We start from the raw sequence: 22,858 nt of genomic DNA, 5'->3' as shown, positions 1-22,858 counted from the left end.
ATCTCACATGTGCTGCAGGTCACACAAAAGGGTTAATGTCAGGATGAAAATCCAGGAGATGGATTTAGTCTCTATAGAAACATTAAATTCATTAAGACAGCAGCTGCATTTTCAGTAAACAAGAGAATTATTGATTTTTTTTTTAGATGGTCAGCTTTTCAACCAACACGCTGCGGCCGCACCACCAGTTTCAGCTCAGCCCCAGGCCATGGCTCCAGCCTCCAGGTCTCTGTTGCCCAAAGCCAGTCAGTCGGGTCTGCGCCCCCCGGGTTTTAGCACCAGTCGCCTCCCTGCAGGTCGTCTGGCAGCCTTTGGGTTCATCAGGACGTCCAGCGTGTCATCTGTCTCCTCTGCACAGTCTGTTGACAGTGCACAGAGCGACACCTGCAGGACAACTCAACGTAAGTCCAGTCTTTATGAGTCTTCTTCTGTGGTTCCTTTAGAATTTCTTTTTTGACGTGTCCTCATTTGGCAGCTTTCAATGTTTTGTTGGAAACATACTTCGGCCATGTCTGAGATCAGAGTGGATCAATGATGGAACGTTTTGAAGTAAAACCTATTGATATTCTTCTTAGCTTCTTAGCTAAGCTATTTTAGCTAAACATGTGGCTAACATTTATTATTTCATAGCTTTTTCATATGCTTTTCTTTCACCCTTTCCTCAAGCTAATTTTGACTGAGGCTAAGTCTGAGCTATTTACTGCATGTACTTCATACTTCAGGCTTGTCTTGGGTATTTGACTCATTTCCTCATTCTGAGAACGCCACTGTTACCACACCAGCGTGTTTTATTACCCAGTGTCCTTGGACTTTTCTCATAAATACCATTTACATAAACATCTTCCTCCCACGCTCATTATGCTGTCGTCAGCTCCTCCCCGCTAATGAATGTCTTTTCCAATTTCCATGTAATTATAAAGAGTAGAGCTACAGATTTCTATTAATGTTTTCTTTGTATGGGAGATACCATATAGTATTTGGGACTTTCTTTTTTTTGTTAGGTCACAATCAGATGTGGAGATGTTTTTCAAACAAAATGTGGACATAATCAACAGATACTTTACAGTGAGAGGAGTTTGTGTTTGATCAATATTTTTCAGTGATCATGAAAATATCTCATTTATTATGGAGACGGTGATGAAGGAAACTGCTCCAGAATTAAAGATGAGGTGTCAAAACAAAAAGAAAAAAATACAAAAAGTGTGATATTTGGATAATAGAAAAATTGACATTTCAAGTGATGATGATGTGGTTTCATTTAAATGCACTCTTAAAAATTTCAGACTGAGTCATGACGTGTCCTCATTTGGCAGCTTACACGTTTATAGGTATAAAAAGTAGCAGAGCCAATGCCTGTCACTCCCCGGGCTCATCACTAATTCAACAGTCTCTTAACTGGGTCTGCATCACTGATCCACTCAGCAGCAGCAGAAATAAGAGTTTTTAGACTCAACTGTCAGGATAAGTTTTATTATTTCTCTCCTGTTGGGAGTTCGACGTGAACTCGCAGGTGGGATTTTCACGCTGCTTCTCAGCCGGGCTGGTTAATTGGCTGAATTTGTGGTGTAACGCCGTGTGTTTGAACGTGACCTAGTTAGAGAACGCCGACTCTTCCTCTCCCAGTTACAGATGACGTACAACATCTGCACTCTCACGCACGTCAAGCCCCCTCTGTTATGTCATCCTCACTTTTCCTCTTTTCCCCTCCTTTTCCCAACTCTTTTATCTCAGTTTTCTCTCACCCATTGGTTGGAAATGAGTGCAAACTGCAGCAGTGTGGGGGCGGCAACCTTCTGGTTACTGAGGCAGGGAAAAAAAATAAGACGTCCCTCAGGTGTCCACAGAAGAATCTGGTTATTTTGGAAAGCAGAAAAATTGTACATTCTGGAAAAGTTTGTCATTTTGGTTTTAACAGTGAGTGAAAATAATAAATTATGAGATTGAGATGAAAAAAATATTAAAATTATTAGAATCGGTAAGGTGAATCTTTTTATATTCTATGATTCAGGTGAACACATTGATTTAATCTGCAACAATTTTTCCAAAAATGTTCTCGCATGTATATTTTACACATGAAGATTTAACTACTGCATTTAACCGAACCATTAGTATGGACTCTATGCAATAAAGTTTTATTTAAAACAACAACATGCATGTTAAGCTCTAGTGGGCCACATAAAATGACATGGCGGGCCATATTTGGCCCACGAGCCATGAGTTTGACACATGCAGCTTAGGAGAACAAAAGCCCTTGAAAAAGCTGCTGAATCTGTGATGTGACATCACTCCATGGAAGTGGCTTGTAGTGAGAATTTCCTTGAAAGCAACCCAAATTCAAATACAGTTTACAGTTTTCAAAACCCCTGAATACTGTGGTTCAAAACAAGCATTGACTTCTTTGTGATATTCTAATTTGCATATAAAAAAACAGTGTAAAGGATAAAGAGATTTTTATTCTTTGTTTTCCAGACTTGAGCTAGGTGCCGTTGTTGTTGATTTTCAGGTCATTGCAAATTAACAAAAACCATTAATTTTCACAAAAATTCACAAAAACATTTTTCTCACCCTTAAGCCAAACTGACGTGATTCTGGTTTCCAGGTTTGTCAATAAAATCTTTCTTCTTCAGTCAGTTTATCTCCTTGTTGACACGTCGTCTGTGTAAAGACCTGCGTCAGAGTAGAATCCTGAAGATTTGTGCCTGTTATCTGTCACATGTTCTTTGAATTCTTTGAAACCCAAAACGATAAATAAATAAAGCAATAAATATCACACCTGTGGCACATGCACACACACACACACACACACACACACGCGCAGGAAAACAGTAGAGGAACACCTGCCTGCAGAACATGAAAGACAGGCGGATCTGAAAGGTGCTGCCTGCAGCTGACTGTTCCTGCTCTTCCCGCTGCTGTTCACAGCAAAGTGGGACCAAAATGGAATCAGGGAAATCGAAACGACAGGGAAAAGATTAAGGGCTTTTGATGTTCGTTTCTCTGCGAGCAGCTTTTCTTACGGGTGACACAGTGAGGGAGTGCAGATGGGAGCGTTTACCTCCACTTTTGACTCAGTTTGACGTCTGTGACCTTTAGCTGTGAAACATCTGAACCGCACTCAAACATCACCGCTGACACTTAACCTAAAGTTTGTTTGTTTGCTTTGGTGAAACTTCCCATGACATTCCCATGGGTTTCATTTTGTGAAAGAAGTGGTTAGAAAATTTGCCTTACATTTGATATTTTGCCAATGTAGTGGTTCGATCCCAAGGCTTTCTGAATGGGAATTTTATCTTTGGTTTTTTACTCACACAGTAAAACTGCCATTAAGGTTATTTTGACCATGTTTGAATGGTTGCTGGTCTCCATATGTGGACTCCTGTGATGGTCTCATTAGATGACCATAAGGGAAGGGGGGTGGCAGGGTTCCAACCCCTCCTCATCCACCGCAACCCTTAAACAGATTTTTGATTTGGAATTTTCCTTGGCACCCCAGGCATGAATGAGTATGAGATAATGGGGAATAATTTGAATTTTAACAAGAAGTATATACATTAAATATATTCTTCATTATGTCTAACTTTAAAGTTTCAATATTCTAAATGTAGAGATTCGCTGACTCGTACCTGATGCTAAGAGCCGTGTTTACTCACAAACTTCCACTGAAGACAGTGAGAGAAAGAACCTTCTTCAGTAAGAAATGTCAGTTGCTCAGTTACTTCTCTCACAGTTTGATTAGTGGGTATAACAAACATTGTACTGGATGATACTGAGTGTGGAAATCAATAAGGAATCGGGAGGGGACGAGGGGGAGGATTGCAGAGTTCTTGTAAAGTGGGTTAGACACTGATCCCAGGGGTTTAAATCCCTCCACTGCTGTAGCTCTATAACTCCCCCTCTGATCAATGACTGAATATGCAAATGAGACAACGGCTCTGGTAGAAACTCGGTGATAGTTGATGATTTCTGAATATATTTAAACATGATGAATATTGTTAGTCATCTATTGTTAGTCATGTAAAATGGCCGCTTCCAAGGCAACCGTGTTTCTTTATAGTGCATTACCTGATTCTAGTATTGCACTTAAACACTTTTACAACAAGAAGCTGAAGGTGACGCCAAACTCACCTGTTTATACTCATGGAGTCGCAGTGTGTGTGTGTGTGTGTGTGTGTGTGTGTTTGACAGCTATTTGTGAGCCTGCGGTCTCGTTGATTAGCCATTAACTCAATTCTCCCTTCAGTCTTTGACGTCTCTGATGTGTGTGTGTGTGTTTATGTCTTTCTGAGCATATACACATAGGAGGCGCCCTTCTAATTCTACTGTGTCTGACAGACTGTATTACAGTGCTGAAAGGTGGACGCAACAATAGGAGGCTGATGAAGGCTGTGCCTTTGAGCCGTGTTGGAAACTGGAGGGCCTTTAACAAACCCACCGTTATCACCTCCATCCATCTTTCCCTTTGGAAAATAATGAAATAACGGTGAAAATTAAATGACAGGGTGGAGTGAGGCAGAGAGGGAGAGCTGAAGGCAGATGCAGTGATAAAAGTAAATCCAATGAGCCAAAATGAGAGGAGGGAGGAGGGAGGGGTGAGATAGAGAATGCAGAAGGAGAAACGTGGAGATGTGGGTGAGTGGAGCAGGGCGGGTGCCGTATTCCAGAGGAAGTGGTGCAGATCTGGTCTGGTAGTGGTGCCGGCTCCATGTGAACAGATGGTTTCTGTGGTGCGTTGTGGGTCCGTGGACACACACAGTGGATGTGCACACGCTGGCGGAGCAGGAAATGAGATGGGCCAATTAGATATGGTTGCCATTGTGAAGCCGAGGAGAGGAAACCCAACATGGCAGTGCATTAGTCAAAGAAGCAGGAGAGCTGTGACACTGACGATGGGCTCAATGGGCCTAATAAGTGATTATCTCCCTGCATATTTCATCCAGCTCCATGTTAATAACTGTTTATGAGATTAACTGATGGCTGCAGCGGACAAAACAAAGAGGACGTCAAACGCAGAGCTGTACCATCGGATAATTATGGAAATGTTAATAGAAAAAACAACATTTCCATTTTTTTACTGCTCCTCTTTGTATTATAGAACATAATACACAATATGTCATCATAAAAACATATTTTTATATTTGATTCATGAGACACTCCTGTTTGAGACACGTTTACAGTTTTTTTTAAAAGGTTTTCAGTTCAGACTAAAGGCAGTTTTTGTGAAGGCGTTAATGTAAAGGGGATCAACAAGTGACCAGGGGGCGCTGCAGCTCCAGTGAGGGAAGCCACTGGACTAAGACAGTATGGAAACATGGTCAGACTTTACAGTGGCCCACGTTTCCTGTCTGATGGATGACACGGAGCAGATATTAATACAGCAGCAGAACAAATGACAGACTCTTCAGGCTTAATTACACACACTGTCTGCACTGCACCACCGCTAAATGAAGCTGACGCCTGTCTGTAACCACGTACTGGCCAGGTTTTCTATTGTGTGTCGTCGGATTATTTGTGGATTTTCTCCATGTGGCAAACCAAAAATGTTGGACTAGTTCCTGCTGTATATAGGACTGAGGTTGATTTTTACCTGAGCGAGCACAAGCTCCGACGCCTCAGTGTTAACCGTGGCTCGCTGAATGAAGAGTCAGCATTATTGCACTGGAATTATTTTTGTTTGGAGAGGGTAATAACGCCGCCTCCTACTGAGCTGAGGAACTGCTGTCTTTTGTTCTGCCTCTTCCTGGAGCTCCTGCTCCCTCTTTAATATGGCTGCTGTTTACGTCTGCGTTCGGTGCTGGCTCCAGTGCAGGGCCATCCATTTCCCTCCTTTTTGCCGTCTCTTTATCACATGCAGCCACGGTCTTCCTTCCTTCCTTCATCCTGTTCTTGTCTCTTCGTTCACTATTGGCTGGCTCTCTGCCAATCACTAATGCTCTGACATCAGCCTGCTTTCAACTTTGATGAACCACATTTACTAATTTTTCCCTCTTTTCCTCTGACAAGTCAACAACATCAATAAGTCTTTTTTTATGAGGGAGGGTCTGGGGACGTGTTTGGACAACTTCTCCATCCTTTGTCTCCTTTACTTTCAGTCACATCACCTTCATGTCCTCCTCCACTACTTCCATGAATCTACTCTACTCTCTACTTGTTCTCGTCCTTCTGCCTGGCAACTCCATCTCCGTCTCGTCCACAAAGATACATCCAAACTCTCTCCGTCTAGTTTCTGTACGCCTGTCCCCTGTGATCCTGTCTTTCCTGATCACTCCCAAATTTTAAAAATTCAACATCTTCAACCCAGCTCTGGCTTTTAAGAAGTCCCTTTATGTCTTTTACAGAAACTTTTCATACGGGAACCCACTTTCCAGAGACCCCAAACTGTTACGACCCAGTTTAAAATCATCCACACTGAGAAAATTATAGTTGATTTTATTGATATGAAGATAAAACTGGACGACAGGAAGTCTCCAAAATATCTGCTCCTGATAGGTTTGTCTAATTGTCTACACAAACCAATGTCCTAGCATAAATTCTTTCAAAAAAAAGGTCATATATAACAGATGGAAAACATCACATTATTAATTCACAGGTACTTTGTAATGAATCAAATTTCAAAAATTAATCATCCTAACATTTTTACTTTTTTTTCCACATGTTTAAGGTCAAAACGTCAGTGAAGAGCCTCCTCCACCTCACAGAGTGTCCACCAGTCCTCCATCAGCTGATCATCAGAGAGGACCCCCGTGTCGTAGCAGCAGTCTCCAGCCTCCCTCCACTCCAGCTCTGCCCCGTCGCTTCCTGCCTCCACAGCCGAGAAGTTCTCCAGGAGGTCAGCATTCTAACACAGTTTTAAACATGAAATGAAATAAAAACAAATGTGGTTGATGATAATTTTTATCACCACTATTTGAAAAGTAACTGTTAAAGATGTTTATTAGCAATAGCCCAGGAAACCCATCGACAACTGCAGCAGTTTTACTACATTAATACATCCAGGGATTTAACATCAAGCACCAGCTTCCATGGGCCTTTATAACTTCCACCAGCTCTTTATACCGGTTTAATATTTTTTCAATCACAGTAACAAGGGGCTTTAAACAGCGTTTAAGCTTTTAATGCCACGTGTGACAGAGCAGCATAAAACACAAGGACCAGACATTAAACACGATCCCCGAGCTGCTAATAAATGTTGATGAAGCTTCGAGGTCACACTGTCCCAGCTGACGCTGCGTGAGCTGTTCACATGAGGTCACACACACACACACACACACACACACACACACACTCTCTGACAGTGAAGCTTTTCACACACGGAGGTGAAACTCCACCGTATCTCTCACTCCACTCACTCACTCTGATCACTTGTCTACAGTGTTGAAAAGGGTCCGATTAAATGCAGAACATAAACTCCTGACGTCTACGGTGACATAAAACGCCTTTGTTTACATTCCGGCCGCCACATCACCGTTGAATTGTTTCCGACAGCAGCGATAAATCAAGTCTGACAGCGCAGAAAAATTCACACGTGGTGAAATTGTTTCATGGGTCCCGAGGAATCTCTGTCTTGGTTTCAGTCGCTGTGCAGTTCATCCAGGAGCTACCTTTAATCTGCAAAGTAGATTCAATTTATGTCTCCTTTTATGAAAGGACGGTACAGGATCATAAATTTTATTAAAGACACTTATACCATAAAGGTCCTGCTGTGCTGCTGCTGAAATGTTCAGGCCACCAGTGCTTCCACCAAACGCTGCTAACATTTTCAAACTGAATTACACTGGAGCAGTACTGACATTTATACCAGCCTTACAACCACAAATTACTCCAGTCCTTCGTGGTCAGTTATTCCCTTCACTCTATACATTCCATTGGACAAAGATTCTTTTATACGCCAGGACTTTAGCCACAAAAATGAAAGAAAAATACTGAGAACTGCAGAAATATCGTTTTTTAACATTTCAACATGAATGTACTTCAGCTAAGAAGCAGGTTTGATTTGGGTCCAATTATCTGGCCCACATATGGTTATTACCAGGTTTGCAATCCAGGCTAAGCCCAGTTTTCACCATCCCTGGTCCGACAGACAAATGCCGGTACAGTGAGGTGCTGCTGGCTGAACAGATGACAGAGTCAGACTAGCATAAAATAACATTTAACTCAAAACTACTGCAGTGTCTACATTCTCGCTCGGCAGCCGGCGAGGCTGTCGACTCACAGACGTGTGCTATCACTGCAGTCTGTTTATAGAATGGCTGGGAAATTGTCACTAACAGAGAAGTAGCAGTTGTGTTGATTGGCTTCAGGAGAGAGTGTGCAGACTTTACACCAGTCAGTGCTGTTAGAGGAAGTTCATTGGCTCCATATTTGGTTTCAGGTATAAAGACTTTGTCCTTTATTTGTGTAAAGCTGTCATTAACTGTGAATTATATGGAGATTTTTTGGGATCAGAGGCTTTCGCTTCTGTTACAACTCAAATTATTTTCTTTTTAAGTCCTGCCTTCTTGCACTACTCTCTGCAAAAAAAGAAAAAAAAATCAATTTTTGTATTCACTGTTATCACGCTCTTCTTCCTCAACGATCCATATTTCTACCCTGTGGAAAGAGGAGTTTGTCTTAAAAACTGCATGACATCAAGTCATGATCAAAGAGAGATGCCTGACCTGAAAAAACAATATTTTTGAATGTATATATTTTTGGTCTGAAGTGTGTCACAGTAAGAAGTCCAGGGGAGCTGAATGTTCTGTTTCTGTTTGACCGAGTCCCACCTCACAGCGGGTGGTGGGGGGTGGAGGGTGGAAATGAAAGCAGAGGGGTAACGGAATGATTGACGAGTGAACAGACATAAAACTCAAGAAAGAAATGGGTGAGAAAATGTGTGAGATAGAGGGGTGGGCAGGGGAGGATTTTGATTTGGTGCAGTGAGACTTGAGGTTGTTCAACACAATGTTGCCTGAAACTCTGGGACCTTTTTAAAAGATACTCAAATGTTTGTTGTTGTTGTTTTTCTTCTTCTCATTCTGAAAGTTGGCAGGAAGGAGTTCCAGCGCAGTTCAGACGTCACGCGTTCACTGCCGTCCTCGCCGAAGAGGCTGGCGGTGGTCCCTCCAAAACCACAGTCCCCAGGTAACAGTTAATTATCCTGCAATAAACTACATTTTATTTTATTATTCAGGTTCAGCTACACGTTGTATCTTAAAAACCTTTAGATTTTTAAGATACTACATGTAGCTGAACACAGAAAAATAAAATAAAAAAAATATATAAATGAATAATAAAAATCTGAAAAATAAGGTCAATTAATGGTCAGTTGAAGATAAACAGTTGATGGAGTTGACACACACTCAAACACACACATCCACAAGTATATTCTTTATCATCTGTTTTCTGCTAAGTCACCAAAGTGTTGTTGTCTTTTCTGTTTAACTTTTGGTCCGTTTTAGTCACGACCGACTCTTTGTTTGTCTGCTCTCACCTACTGTTCTCAACCGAGTCATTTCTTTTTACACCAGTCTTTGTTGAGGGCTAGTTCACTTTCTATCATTCCTTTTTTTTTTTTTCTCGCTTTTCTACCAAACTGTCAAAACAACAGTCGTGCTCATGTCTCACCAGAGGCTGCTTCATCTGTAGAAACACCTCATCTGGCTGCAAACGGAGGGAGATTTTTGATGCCTACAGTAATTCATGTTCTTCTCGTTATGATCTGAATGATACAGTCTCACCAGTCCTTTCTCCAGGCTCTTAATCTCATAATGTTGAAAGGATTTCCTTGTGGAATTCCAGAAGGTCTCTGCAGTTTTTTTTTTCTTTTTGCTCATGGGCGAAGGTGCTGCACCAGCCTGAGTGTCAGCACAATGTCAGTGAGTTGATGCCAAACCAGATTTCCAGCGGTGAAGATGCCGGCCTAAAAATACACAGACAAAGACAATCGCTCCTCACCGAGGTGTGAAGTCACCTTCTCTCCTGGTTTCTCTCCTCCTCTTGTTCTACTTTCACCGACGCCGCCTTCACAGAAACCTTTTTACCTGATTTTGTATTCACGTTTCTCCCGTTCTCATTTCTCAGGTGGAGTCTACTGATGTCATAGCATCTGTGTGTGTGTGTGTGTGAGAGAGTGTGTGTGTGAGCTCACGTCCTACAGATTAGTGTATTTCAGAAACGTATCTTTTTACCTTTTTATGCTTAAGCTTCTTTATTTCTTTAAATGCAAATAGGACTCCACGTATGATTTAACCTTCTAATAAAATTGAATATTGAACAATAATAATTGTTTTAGTTTACAAGCTGAATCAGAATATTCTACATCCCAAACAAAGTAACACGAATTTGTCACACATTTTTCTCCTTGTTTTGTTTCTTTTTTTTTTTTAATGTTTTAGTGATGATGCTAATAATAACAGAATTTAATGGCTGGACAAATGTAATATTCTTTTAAGCTAAACCAGAGCTATAAATCTATGTTGACTATATTTTAAGGATCAGCTTTAACTTCAAGGTTAAAGGTTGGGAACAATATTCATGGGTTCATTATGTTCCTCACAATAAAACAGTTTTTGGAGTTTTTATAAAATCCTAATATAATAAATCAATATTGGATCAGAATGATACCAACGCATGGGGAAAAAAGTCTTTTTGACTCTAACGTTGTTGACGCCCCCGCAAATCTCCTCTGAGCGGCTCCAATCTAAAAAAGAACCATTATAACCCTTCACCACCGTCCGCTGACATCCATCCATCCATCCCCTCTTTAACTGGATCTGTTGTCTCTGCTCTCCCCCTTCCATTTACCCGTGACCCTCATGCTGCTCCCCTCATATTATTCTCCCTTTTCATTCGCTCTGACTCTCAGCAATCTCTCACTCGTTACTTTCGACCCTGCACCCCAAATGCAGCCTCAGGTTGTCATGGAAACCACACCCCGTGCTTCACTGAGCCAGAATGAGATGATGTTGAGGCAGGTGACGTGGAGCCACGGCGAATTTTCCTCCATTGTGTGCTGAGACAATCTCGCCCTCACGTGGCCTTGTTTGTCCGGGTATTTACATCATGGCGGTATAATTGGAAAGTAATTGACTTTATCCTTAGTCTAAATGTCCTGGCTGCTCCTCAACACAGTCTTAATAGAATTACATTTCCAATTCCAGAGGAAGAATAGCCTTTGGATCGACACCGTGTTCTGGCGCTTTACGTTCCTTCCATCACAGTAGTTATTTTTACAAACACACATATTCCACGATTATACATTTTTGTTCTATCATCTCTTGGTGTGGATCACATTCATCTTGAAATTACATGGTCCGTGGCGACAACGACCAGACTGGGAATAACTGGGAGGCTTCCTCCGCAGAGAAGATTCAATTAACCTTCCATCATTTATCACGTGAACAGAGTCATTAGCAAAAGGTCAGGTCAAATCTCCGCAGATTCAATCCTCAACAGTTTCATTCTTACACATATATTCAGTATGTCCTGGTTCAGATTCAGTGTTGGCGTAGAACTGCTAATAAGAGGCCTTGTTTCCCTTTAATATACATATAAGGAACACCTGCTGATGCTGAATGGATTTGCTAAAAGATCAATTCTCTTTGTTTGCTTTCTCTCGCTACAGTCCAGTCGGTGCAGAGGCTCGCAGCTGCAGTGCGAGGGTCGGCTCCCCCGGGGTCTCCTCGCTGCGTGGCCCCCCTGAGGCAGCAGCAGGAACAGCAGGAGAGTCTGCTGAGGGAGAAAGAGGAGGCTCAGCAGAAAATAAGGCAAAAGCAAGCAGAGGAGAAAGAGAAAGGAGAGCAGAGGGAGGAGGTGAGTGACAGCACCAGATTTGAGTTCACCTCAACTACACCACTGGTGTTGTTTCTTTTCTCTTTTTTATGGTTGATCCTGTGTCTTTTAGTTTCAGTGGCTGCAGGGACACTGTGAACAGCAGGGGAGACAGCTGAGAGTTCTCAGAGAAGAGCTGAAGAGGACGTCCTTGGGTCTGGAAGCTTTTATCATCACCACTCAGCATTACTGCCTGAAGGTATCCAACCATACATGTAGTAATCATTGTCTCAAAACATAAGAGCAATGTTTTTCTATTCCAAAGAAACCGTTTTAGAGAGTCCTCTTTTCTAGCTTTTGAATGAAGAAAAAGGTTTTAATTAAAGGAAGTACATTTGGTAACTATTCTATACACTGCTTGCTCTGTGTTTCTTGCAGGGGGCACTAAAATTGTTGTAAATGAAGTTCTAAATGTGAAGCAGTAATCCCAACTCCAGTCATAGTCTTTCGAGCTACCGCCTGATTCTTTCTACAGTGGGCCCCAAAGTAAGGGGCGGGCCGCTGCACAGGGTGCACAGCAAGTCATATTAATTAAAATAATTTTGAAAAAAAAATCTTGTGTCACAGTGTGAAAATGACACTGTTTTGAAATTGTATTTAGATTTTTCTGTGAGGATATGAGTTTTTAGGAATTAAAGTTTTAAAGCAATAGCTGTGAATCTGTTGACTTTTGTGTACAGGGGAGTTTGGAAACCGTGCTTTAAATAATCCTCCTTGGCTTACATTATTGCCACCTACTGGCTATTTTTTTTCACTGGAAACATTTCCACTTCGGGTAAATGAAATTGAGAACAGTGCTGCGTTTCTGCAGATGAACACATCATGAATGGACATACCATAATAGCCATGGTAACAACAGGATGTCCAGAGATCTCAGTGCTTTTACACCATACTGTCCCTGACCTTTACAGTTACTCCAGCAGTAAGTCACCAGTAACACGTGCACTCAAGACGACATGCAGTATTTAACACCTTGAGGTGAGCATGGTCAATGAGCTGCGTGGTGCTCAAGAGTGATTGCCACAGTGTGAGGTTCTCCAGAGTTCACTGTGTCACTGAGCGGGCTTCAGTCTGCCCCTGGTGTCAGGGCCGACGATTTAGCTCCCGTGTTCCTCCTCCTCTCTGCTGAGGGGACGGTCTGCCCGGTTTATAATCACTATCGGACCGTCCCTGTGACTAGACCCCAGTGCACATTTAAAAGAAGTATTGGTCGTGGTGATAGGCCCTTGCGAGTAGGTTTGCGCTCCCTCTGCTGGCTCCAGTCGGTATAAGAAAACGATTGATTTTTTTTCAGGTTTTGTTAGAAATTAATTTACATAAAATAAATGGGACGAAAGACGGATTAGAGAGATACTAGATGGATGTGTAATGTTTTATAAAGCAGTGTACATGCATATATTAATGCAGTGTTAATGTTTTATACTTTTTTAGAATAAAACTACAGAAGAAAATGAGAGGAAATTGTCAGTGGAGATGCAGAAGCTCAAAGAGGAAATGGGTGAGTGGAAACCAGCATTGATTAATATTAAATGTCAGGAAACAGAAGGTGATGGTAGTAAATGGCAGAATTTATAGAATTAAAAAGTTTGTTTTGCACTGAGACCATGAATCGTTCAGTAGTTTTGGAATGAAAGATTCTGAAGTTTAAAGTTTACTTATAATAAATACATTTAGAATTTATAAATTATTTATTTATATGCAGGTTTGAATAATAACAGTAACACACTGTATGTGTGTGTTTTAGATATAATAATAATAATTATCATCATTATTATTATTATTATTATTATTATTACACTTCAACATTATGATAGGTGATAATATTAAAGTGGTAATAATGTCTACTCCGTACACAGCCTATAATTCCATGCGTTGGGAGAGACTCCATCGGGAAAAGGCTGCGCTGGAGTTGGCGTTCAAGCAGGAGCTGCAGGAATTACAGCTGCAGCAGGAGGCGGAGCTTGTTTCTGTGGAGGAGGGGCTTCGGAAGTGTCACTCAGCAGAGAAAGAACACCTGAGGGCGGAGCACCGGTCAGAGATGGAGGAGATAAGGACTCAGCAACAGGAACAGGTCAGAGAAGAAGTGGGCTAGATTTAAAAAAATAAAATAAAATACAGGACCCACTGCTCCTCCTTTGAGTGGTTCTCAAACTGTGGAACAGGTACCACTAGTGGCCCATTAGGATTGTGTGTTTAGTTTAAACAAAGTGACATTTTTAGAGTCCTAATGTTACCACTACCTTTTCACTCCTCAAAGCCGCTCTCTTGTGTTATAATCACAACAGAACGGTGTGACTGATGCTGCACACTGTACCCTACGGGGATGTTGTTGTTATAATGCAGTGGAGAAGAGGAGAAACACATTTGCTCTGTTTGAGGAAACACATTAGCCGGCTGCACTTGACAAACACTCGTGATTGTTTGTGTGACAGCTGGCAATTGAAGGAACCCCTGGAGGAACTGTATCTTGTATGATTTATAAATTCTGTTTCTTCATACCGACGTGCTATGAATGTAAACGTTCCAGGACATGAAACCCAGTGCACGGCCACCATTGGCCTCCAGACTGGACTTAGGAAATGCTGGGTTTGAGTAATTGAAAATATTGGCGTGCATTTGTGTGTGTGCGTGTGTGTTAGATGGAGGAGATGACGGTCAACCACCACGCAGCCATCCAGGAGCTCAGAGACATGCATAACATCACAATGGCAACGCTGCATGAGGAGCACGCCCGAACTATGAGAGGTTTGATAATGGTTCTTAAGTAAATTTTAAAAAGCAAAAAAAAAAAAAAAAACATACATTTGTGGGATTGAATTCCACATTGTGCCATTTGCATCACTTTTTACACATACAAAGGTCGAGGAGTAGTGAGAAAGCCTAAAAACTCAGAGTGAGTGATTCCTTTTAATCTCAGATGACCTCATCGCTGTTTTGTTTTGTTTTTTTAGAAAGTAACGATGACAGCAGTTGTGGAGAGAGGACGAGATGGAAACGATTCCTTGTATTTATTGTGGTTTTGAATGTGTGTTTAGATTTGAGGAAGGCTCATGAGCAGCAGAAGGTTCTTCTGGAGGAAGACTTTGGAAAACTTCGACTTTCTCTGCAGGTAAGCTGTTATCGTTACTGACACGGCTCATCACCAATGACGTCTCCCACCACTGACTGTGTCTCTTCTGTCTGTTTCCTTTCGATGTGTCTGTGTTGTGTTCTCACTCAGGATCAAGTGGACACGCTCACCTTTCAGAACCAATGTCTGAGGGACAAAGCCAAACGTTTTGAAGATGCTTTGAGGAGGAGCACAGATGAACAGATAGTTGTGAGTTTAAATCCAGGCAAACCGAAAATAATTTCAATTCAAGCACAGAAGTGAATTATTACTGACATCTAGGTGCGGGCCAGATAAGGGGGGTTTCTGGGCCAGAAGTGGACTCCAGGCCAAGAGTTTGAAACCCCTATTTTAGAGAGTCTAATGGTGCTGTATTTACTATTTTGTTTTTTGGTCAAAGCACGTTGTTTCAAAATGTTGACTTAAAAAATAAGATAGTTCCATGTTAGTCTTCTCTGTTCCTCAAACAGGAGGCTTTAGCTCCATACAAACACATTGAGAAGGATCTGAAGAGCTTGAAGGAGATTGTAGAAATGAAGAACCAGCAGATACACCATCAAGAGCAAAAGATCTCTGACCTGGAGAAAGTGGTAGGAACAAATAGGCCCTCTGTGTCTAACAGACTCCATTATGGATAAATACACATGTGCACACTGGTGAACTCTGATGTTGTGGTTGTGTTTTACTTTTGAGCAGGCCCATAAGAATGTGTTCCTTGAGGAGAAGGTTCAGGTTCTGCAGCAGCAGAACGAAGATCTGAAGACTCGTATTGACAAGAACCTTGTTCTGTCCAGGTAGGATGTGTGCAGTGGTCAATGTTGCTTCTATATGGACTTAACGTTAGGGCTGTCAAAATTAGTTTAGGCGATTAGTTTATTAGCTTTTAAGTAGCCCAATGGATAAGGCACTGCCCTAGTTAAAGTTAAAGTTACATTTTTGAATATATTTTTTATATTTGTTTACATCTTTCCGTATGAATATTCTGTATTTGGATTTGTCAATTTTTATTTTTTTTAAGATGTGCAATTTACCTCAACTAATCACAGATAATCGTGATTAATTGTTTAACCATGATTCATCCACAGCTACCCTGTAATTGATCCAATTAAAAACTCACTCCTTATGTCTATAGGAGTTCCATCTGTGTTTTTTTTCTCTGCAGGCAACTGTCAGAGGAGAATGCCAACTTGCAGGAGTCTGTGGAGAAGGAGAGCAGTGAGAAGAAACGTCTAAGTCGAAACAATGAGGAGTTGCTCTGGCGTCTCCAGACAAGCCCCCTCGTGTCCCCCGCCTCCTCCCCACTGCACCGCTCCTTCTCTACCTCACCTGCCCCGTCATCTCCTTTCTTCTCTTCCTCCCCTGTCGCAGGATGTGACTCCCCACCTCACTGTCCCGGCTGTTCCCAGCACTTTCAGTACTGCTCTCCTTCCCACAGAGCTGTCAGTAATCAAAGTTTCTCCCCAGGTCCGGCCACACCCACTCACAGAGCAGGAACCAATCAGAATTATTCCCCCGGCCCGGCCACGCCCACACACAGGGCATCAACCAGCTGCAATTTCAACTCTTTACAGAGATAAACTCGCAGCATTTTTTAATCAAAAAGCCCCAAATTAATCTTTTTTTTTTTACTTTTTACTCTGGTGAATGTGGTGACGTGGGCAGATACAGTCCATTTAGTCTTAATGCCCCGGGATGAATTAACACCCAATGTACTGAAGCTAAAAATGCCTTCAGCCCACTTATGTGTCCGTACATGTATCACAGGTGATTGAAATGCACAGGTGTAGATGCTGAATAACAGAGTAGATACGTAGTTGAGATCTGCATGCATAGGTTTTAGTCCCTCATAGAAATCAGAAAAGAAGTAGCACACACTCATGTCAACACACTGAAATGATGAATGTCAGTCCCGAGTCATAAACTGAATCAGCATTCGGCTGGCAAACCCCAAACGAAGCGCCTTACACTTTAGTTTTTCTGCCATCTCAAGAGCCGAAAAACCTACCAACAATTTAACTTTCGCTAAAATAATTGGTTTTTAAAATCAGATGAAATGTTCCTCTGCCTCTTTTGTGTGTATTTTCTAGCTAACGTTGGTATTTTACATACTATGTGGGGAAATGTCCTTGTAATTGCGAGGTGTTCCTACGTGAGCTACTCTCCACTTTTACAAACCCTCAGGTTAACTTTAGAGAATTATACCTGCCATTTTAAAAAACATTACCTCAGCGGGAATGTGCAGTTTGTAGCTGGCTGCAACAACATCCACAGCTGCTATAGGAACATAGAAAAACAGTACCAGAGCACTCACAGTAGAAGGGAAACCTAGAGTAGAGGTAGTTGTGAGGTTTTTTTTGTGTAAATACTTAATTTATTTGTTACATGGATTTTGCTACTTAAGCAGGCATGTACTGTGAAAGTCTTCCAGACTTAATGTGAAACCTGTTTCTGTGACGTGTCTTTGTCTTAGGATGTGGTAAACATTAATGGCATAGAGATCTTAGGTGCAGTGAAATGTACGAACGCCATTGACAGAACAGCTGGTGCCGTTCTTTAAAATGCAATAAATATAAAATTGCTACTCTGCTGCTGTAACTTTAGCAGAAAAAATAATGAAATCTTAGGTGTTTTTTATTCTTTTATTTACATAAGAAACAATTTAAAAATGAATTCCTGAAATTCAATTGTGATAAAGGCATAGTAAGTTTAAAATTGCTGACTTTAAGATAGTATGTGCCTAACATACAATGTGCCCCAGGTCACATGGCTATTCATCGGGCTGCATAGCAAGAAACAGTGTAGAAGACAGCATGTTTGAGCCAGTAGACATGGCTTGTGAAAGAACCGTTGATACGGTGGCTTTTTATTATCTTCTTAGGTAACGTACCAACTTTTCTGGGTTTGGGTTTGTACCACTAGATGAGGATGACGAGACAATAAGCTATGTAGATATAGAAACAAATACAGGTCTGTTTACCTCTTGTGATGTAGTAGAGTAGCGTAGCCCCTTTCTCGACCTGTACTAACCTCCGACTTTACTCTGTATCCCCTTTTTTATACGTATGATGTTTCATTTTTCTGTGATGCGCTGACGTTCACTCAGCTGTCAGTGTACAGGAAGATATTGTTCAGGGAATTATTTTCTAAATTTAGATTAGGAAATAATTTCAATAACTTTTATAAAACTTGGCTACAGAACATATACACAGGATATTTCCTGAGATCATTTTCCACTGGTATACGAAGCCACCTGTGATGTACACCACAAAACAGAATCATTTTCATACAGTCGTACAGTACTGCCTCCTGTGCTGTATTCAAATTATTTACTTACCCTCAGGGTTCTGTCCCACTAAGCAGTTTGTATGTGGGACCTGTGTGAGAGCTCAGTGCAGTACTGAGGTACAAATAAGTAAGTTACTACATCTTTAAACGTATAAATATGGGCTACTGTACATAAATGAGGCCAGTGTGGAGCTGAGGGTCAGTGTGTGTTCTGTTGGCTGTAAACAGGTACATTTTACAGTAATAGGAAGTGGGTTTGAGTTTAAGTTTTCTAGACTGTATACAACAAATGAACGGTATTGTCTAATGACAGGTTTTAGCCACAAAGAGAAGCCAAAGAAGTTGCAGTACTGCAGCAACTTCTTTGTCTCCACTCTGAGAGGTTGCAGCATTTTTTTTCTCCATATGACATTCCAAATTCATAGGTTATAAAGCCATTACTGATTTTAATAATAATAATAATAATAATAACAACAATACATTTTATTTGTAATGCACTTTGATGCAAAATTTCTTAAAAATTGTCATATTTTTGCTCTGGAACCTGTTTAAAATATATACACAAAAAAGTACATGATGAAAGCACAGCATGACTGTCCAATAGGAGCCTAATCTCACAGGCAACAGTGAGAGTTACTGTGTACATGCTGGCATCCTGAGCTACTTAAACCAGTGCAGCACAGTTTTTTCCCCACTTCTGACTGCAGACTTTTCTGTCCAATTCCTATATACAGTCTAGAGTTTAGATGCTCTCACGTCATGTTCTAAAAAAATATTAGAAATTGCATGGAGGGAAGGGTGATTCATAGGGCCTCGAAATTCCTTGCAACCTTCCTGCAAAGATGCTTTCTTACTTGTTGAGTAGCCAGCATGTAAGGTCATTTCCTGGATTGTTTTTTTTTTTTATGTAATAGGTAGATATAAGTAGATTTTTAAATGTGACACCAGCACTTTTAATGGTCACGAGGAAGTCTGTAAAATTTAAAACAAACAAACAAAGGAATCAGCATTGATCCTGCAAATGATTTTTGTATGATACATACACAGGGTCAAACGTTCATAAAAGAATGTGAAAAACTGAACACACAGCATTTGAGGACCACGTCTCGATCCTCATTCATTTTAGCCACTACTGATGACTTTGAGAATGTCTTTCTGTAAAAAGCAGCTGCAAGAACATACCAGTCAGAAAGTCACTGTGTTCTCACACCTTTCACCAAAATTTCTCCTGGAGTGCAGTCAATGAGAAGGCAACTAAAAGTGTTTACACAAAATTGATTAAATTCACTGATTCTTTTTTTAACTCAAGTTTCACCGTTGAATAATTTTCTTAACAGTAAACTGGTATTACCATAGCACTTTGATGTGTCCTGTGGACATTTATGTCTCATTCTGAATGTCAAAAGAAATGTAATGACTGCATTTTCTATTAGCCATACTTGTAATTTTGTTTAAATTACACAATGTAGCAGCCATTTAATATGTAGCACTAATGTTTCCTTGGTCAACTCTCACCACGGGTTAAGCTATGAAGTTACCCTTAATGGATTTTCTCCAGAGGCAAAAAAAAAAATTCCTGAATTTGTGCTGACACTTAAATTGTAATTTGAATGTAAATACATTTACATTAGTTCCGTCTTAGTGCACCAACGAAGTAATAGCAGCATGTTTTTCCTGTCGTTTTTAAATTTTTTTTTTCATTCTCCCTTTCTCATGTATTACCTCTCTGCGTTTGATAGTAAAATTTTTCAAAAAGTACGTGGGGTGGTAGGAAACCCCGAGGATGAGGTGAAAGATGGTTTAATACGAAATGTATTCACAAATATCTTTGAGAGAGGAAAAAATTAATAAAATGTTTGAGAAAATGTATGCAGTGCAGGTTTTATTTTTAATGGTAGCAAATGTAAAATGTGTGCAAAGGGACTCCTGATTGGATAGCACGGGTAGTACAGGATGTAAAGGTGGTGCAGACTATTCGTTCTGATTCACCACCTGTGTGACACTTCCATCTCTAACTGTTTGGTCTAGTAAATCATGCAGTTTTGCATTGTTACATTGTCATCTAATGTCACCTGAAAAATAATTAAAAAGTGACCACGGTCACCAGGACCACAAACCTAATTATTTTCCTCAAACAAGTCAACACCACCATACATACCTTTTCTGCCACTCCTATCATTACTGTACGACAGAAATTAAAATTCTGGCAATTTTAATAAGCATGTTTGTAACCAAATGTGATCACTTTTTTTTTCTGGGTTTTTTTCTAATTCGTTACTCAATTTTGCATTTTCAGAACAAATATAAAAACAAGTTTTTGAATTAATATTGTTTTTATTTTATATTATTATATTTAGCTTCTCATCAACAAACTCATGTGGTATGGGATAATAAATGATGATTAGTAATAGCAGGTCCACGCAATAGAAAAAAAAAAAAAAAAATCAGTGTGCTGGTTACAGCTTGAAATTACAATCATTAAAGACGTGCGTACTTTCAGCATTAAACATAGATTATGTTACATCAATATTCAGCAGCAGTGTATCACACCCGGTGTTTTAAGGTCGTCACTTTCGCATGAAGTGATTGATGATATCCAGGGGCACAGGGAAGATGATGGTGGAGTTCTTCTCTGCTGCGATGGTGCTGAGCGTCTGCAGGTATCGAAGCTGCAGGGCTGACGGAGATTCTGCGATCACCAGGGAAGCTTCCTTAAGAGCACGAGAGGCATTCATTTCACCCTCTGCTGCAATCACCTGTATGGGAGAAATGAAGGCAGGGAAATGTTTTACTTTTGTGCATTTTCTCAAATTAACCTGCTTAAATCATCGACTTTAAACATAGGGACTTTTTATATGACAAACTTGTAAAGTAAAGTAGAGAACTATTTGTAGTGTGAAAACAGTTGTTTGTTTTTTTCTTGTTTGATGTACTGACCTTTGCCCTGGCCTCTCGTGCAGCCTCTGCCTCAGCAGCCATGGCCCTCTGGAGCTGAACTGGCAGTTTCACATCCTTAATCTCCACACGCTCCACCTTGATCCCCCAGTCGTCTGTCGCTTCATCCAGGGTGCTCTGGTAAGACAGAACAATAAACCTCATCTTAACTCACTTTTTAAGTAGGAAGCCGGGGTGGAAAAACAGAATCAATAGATAATTAACCAAATAGAAATAATTCTAATTGTGATAGTGAATGATCTTTGAGGATTTAAATTAGTTGGCTGGGTTTTTTTTACCTGCATGCTGTGAGCAATGCCCTCACGGTCAGACAGAAGCTCAGCCAGGTTTTTAGTCCCCAGAACGTTTCTGAGCGTAGTTTGTGCCAGAAGACGAGTGGAGAAGTCAGCATTAGACACATTGGCTACAGAAGCGATGGGGTCATTGACCCTGAAGTACACCACTCCATCTACACACACAGTCACTGAGTCCTTGGTCAAGATCTAGGGAATGAAATAAGTGACATTTTTCATGTGCATGCTTAAATATCCTTCTTCTGTCATTCCTGTGTTGTTTCCAGGTAATCTACCTCCTGTGGTGGGATGTCAAAAGAAACTGTTCTCAGATCGACCTTGACAATGGAGTCGGTACATGGCAAAACAAAGAAAATCCCTATGGACAAAAAAGATATGGTACAAATGTTTTGCTACTTTACTGTTCCGTACAGGTATACATTATTATTTTTATTTATTGCACATGTCGAGCTGTTTTTCTTAAATGGTTCTAGAATTACCTGGCCCTTTTGCCTTCCTGTCTGTGATACGACCCAGTCTAAAGATGACGGCTCGTTCATATTCCTGGACAATCTGTAAAATTAAATGTTGTAAAAAAATGTTTTAATTAATGTGATTAAGTGATTGATAACACACAAAAAAAAACATATCTAACATGTTGGCTATTGTAATTTGTAATGTTAATCTGACAGATTACAACAAAATCTGAGTCCGGTCCAGTTAATCTGACAGATTACAACAAAATCTGAGTCCAGTTAACTGTAATGTAGTTTGAAGATAAACAAATGAAGGCATTATTTATAGTTAAAGAAATACATGAAAACAATATCTATAAACGTTAAAATAGCAATATAAAAAAATAATAAAATAAAACAAAATAATATATAATATAATTAAAAATGTTTAAAAATAATAAACACAATTCAGTTTAAAAAAACCTTTGAACTGTTTAGAAAAGTAAATGTAGCCTAAACCCAGCTAAAACTACATTAGATATACTTTTGTCACAAAAGAATCGAAGCCATTCAATAGGGGTTATAAACAATTAGATCATTAGCATACATAGATGCAGTATATATGCATCATATATCTCCCTGCTCATCAGCAGTACTATTTTGTTTACAATACTAAGCTCACTCACCTTCAAACAAAACCATATGGTAAATGGAAAAAGTAAGATCGCGAATAAACCAGATAGTATCACAATAAACCATCCGACACAGCCCAGAGATCCCGTCTGTTCAGCTGGGGAAAGAGAACAGAGCAATGACATCAATTAACTTTGGGTATAACGAGATGGAAACTATATGTGCTTGTTTATGGACCTATACAAAAAGAATTTAATATATAAATATAATATAAATTATTATATAGTTGGCGTACCAAAAAAGTATTTCTTTTTTTCAATTTTTACCACAAAAATGGACATAGC

At 40.3% G+C, this 22,858-nt stretch overlaps 2 protein-coding genes across 3 annotated transcripts in view; one reads left to right on the top strand and one right to left on the bottom strand.

Annotated features, from left to right (window-relative positions):
• Window positions 1–20,643, top strand: part of mtus2a (microtubule associated tumor suppressor candidate 2a) — a 38,011-nt gene extending 17,368 nt beyond the window's left edge. For both annotated transcript variants that reach the window (XM_008332679.3, XM_017041955.2), the window contains exons 4-16: window positions 147–401; window positions 6,659–6,826; window positions 9,019–9,117; window positions 11,600–11,787; window positions 11,879–12,004; window positions 13,237–13,303; window positions 13,662–13,876; window positions 14,445–14,550; window positions 14,841–14,914; window positions 15,026–15,124; window positions 15,385–15,504; window positions 15,611–15,708; window positions 16,077–20,643. In XM_008332679.3, the coding sequence (XP_008330901.2) occupies window positions 147–401; window positions 6,659–6,826; window positions 9,019–9,117; window positions 11,600–11,787; window positions 11,879–12,004; window positions 13,237–13,303; window positions 13,662–13,876; window positions 14,445–14,550; window positions 14,841–14,914; window positions 15,026–15,124; window positions 15,385–15,504; window positions 15,611–15,708; window positions 16,077–16,491 (2,030 nt within the window). In that variant the 3' untranslated portion in view covers window positions 16,492–20,643. The remainder of the gene's footprint in view (window positions 1–146; window positions 402–6,658; window positions 6,827–9,018; window positions 9,118–11,599; window positions 11,788–11,878; window positions 12,005–13,236; window positions 13,304–13,661; window positions 13,877–14,444; window positions 14,551–14,840; window positions 14,915–15,025; window positions 15,125–15,384; window positions 15,505–15,610; window positions 15,709–16,076) is intronic.
• Window positions 17,962–22,858, bottom strand: part of stoml3b (stomatin (EPB72)-like 3b) — a 5,885-nt gene continuing 988 nt past the window's right edge. The window contains exons 2-7 of the mRNA XM_008332678.3: window positions 22,568–22,671; window positions 21,927–21,999; window positions 21,723–21,805; window positions 21,433–21,636; window positions 21,137–21,271; window positions 17,962–20,955 (exon numbers count right to left, since the gene is read on the bottom strand). Of these exons, the coding sequence (XP_008330900.2) occupies window positions 20,767–20,955; window positions 21,137–21,271; window positions 21,433–21,636; window positions 21,723–21,805; window positions 21,927–21,999; window positions 22,568–22,671 (788 nt within the window). The 3' untranslated portion in view covers window positions 17,962–20,766. The remainder of the gene's footprint in view (window positions 20,956–21,136; window positions 21,272–21,432; window positions 21,637–21,722; window positions 21,806–21,926; window positions 22,000–22,567; window positions 22,672–22,858) is intronic.

Source organism: Cynoglossus semilaevis, chromosome 19 (assembly GCF_000523025.1).
Source record: "Cynoglossus semilaevis isolate Cse_v1.0 chromosome 19, Cse_v1.0, whole genome shotgun sequence".
NCBI classification, from domain to species: domain Eukaryota; kingdom Metazoa; phylum Chordata; class Actinopteri; order Pleuronectiformes; family Cynoglossidae; genus Cynoglossus; species Cynoglossus semilaevis.
This window is presented reverse-complemented; position numbering and strand designations above follow the sequence as displayed.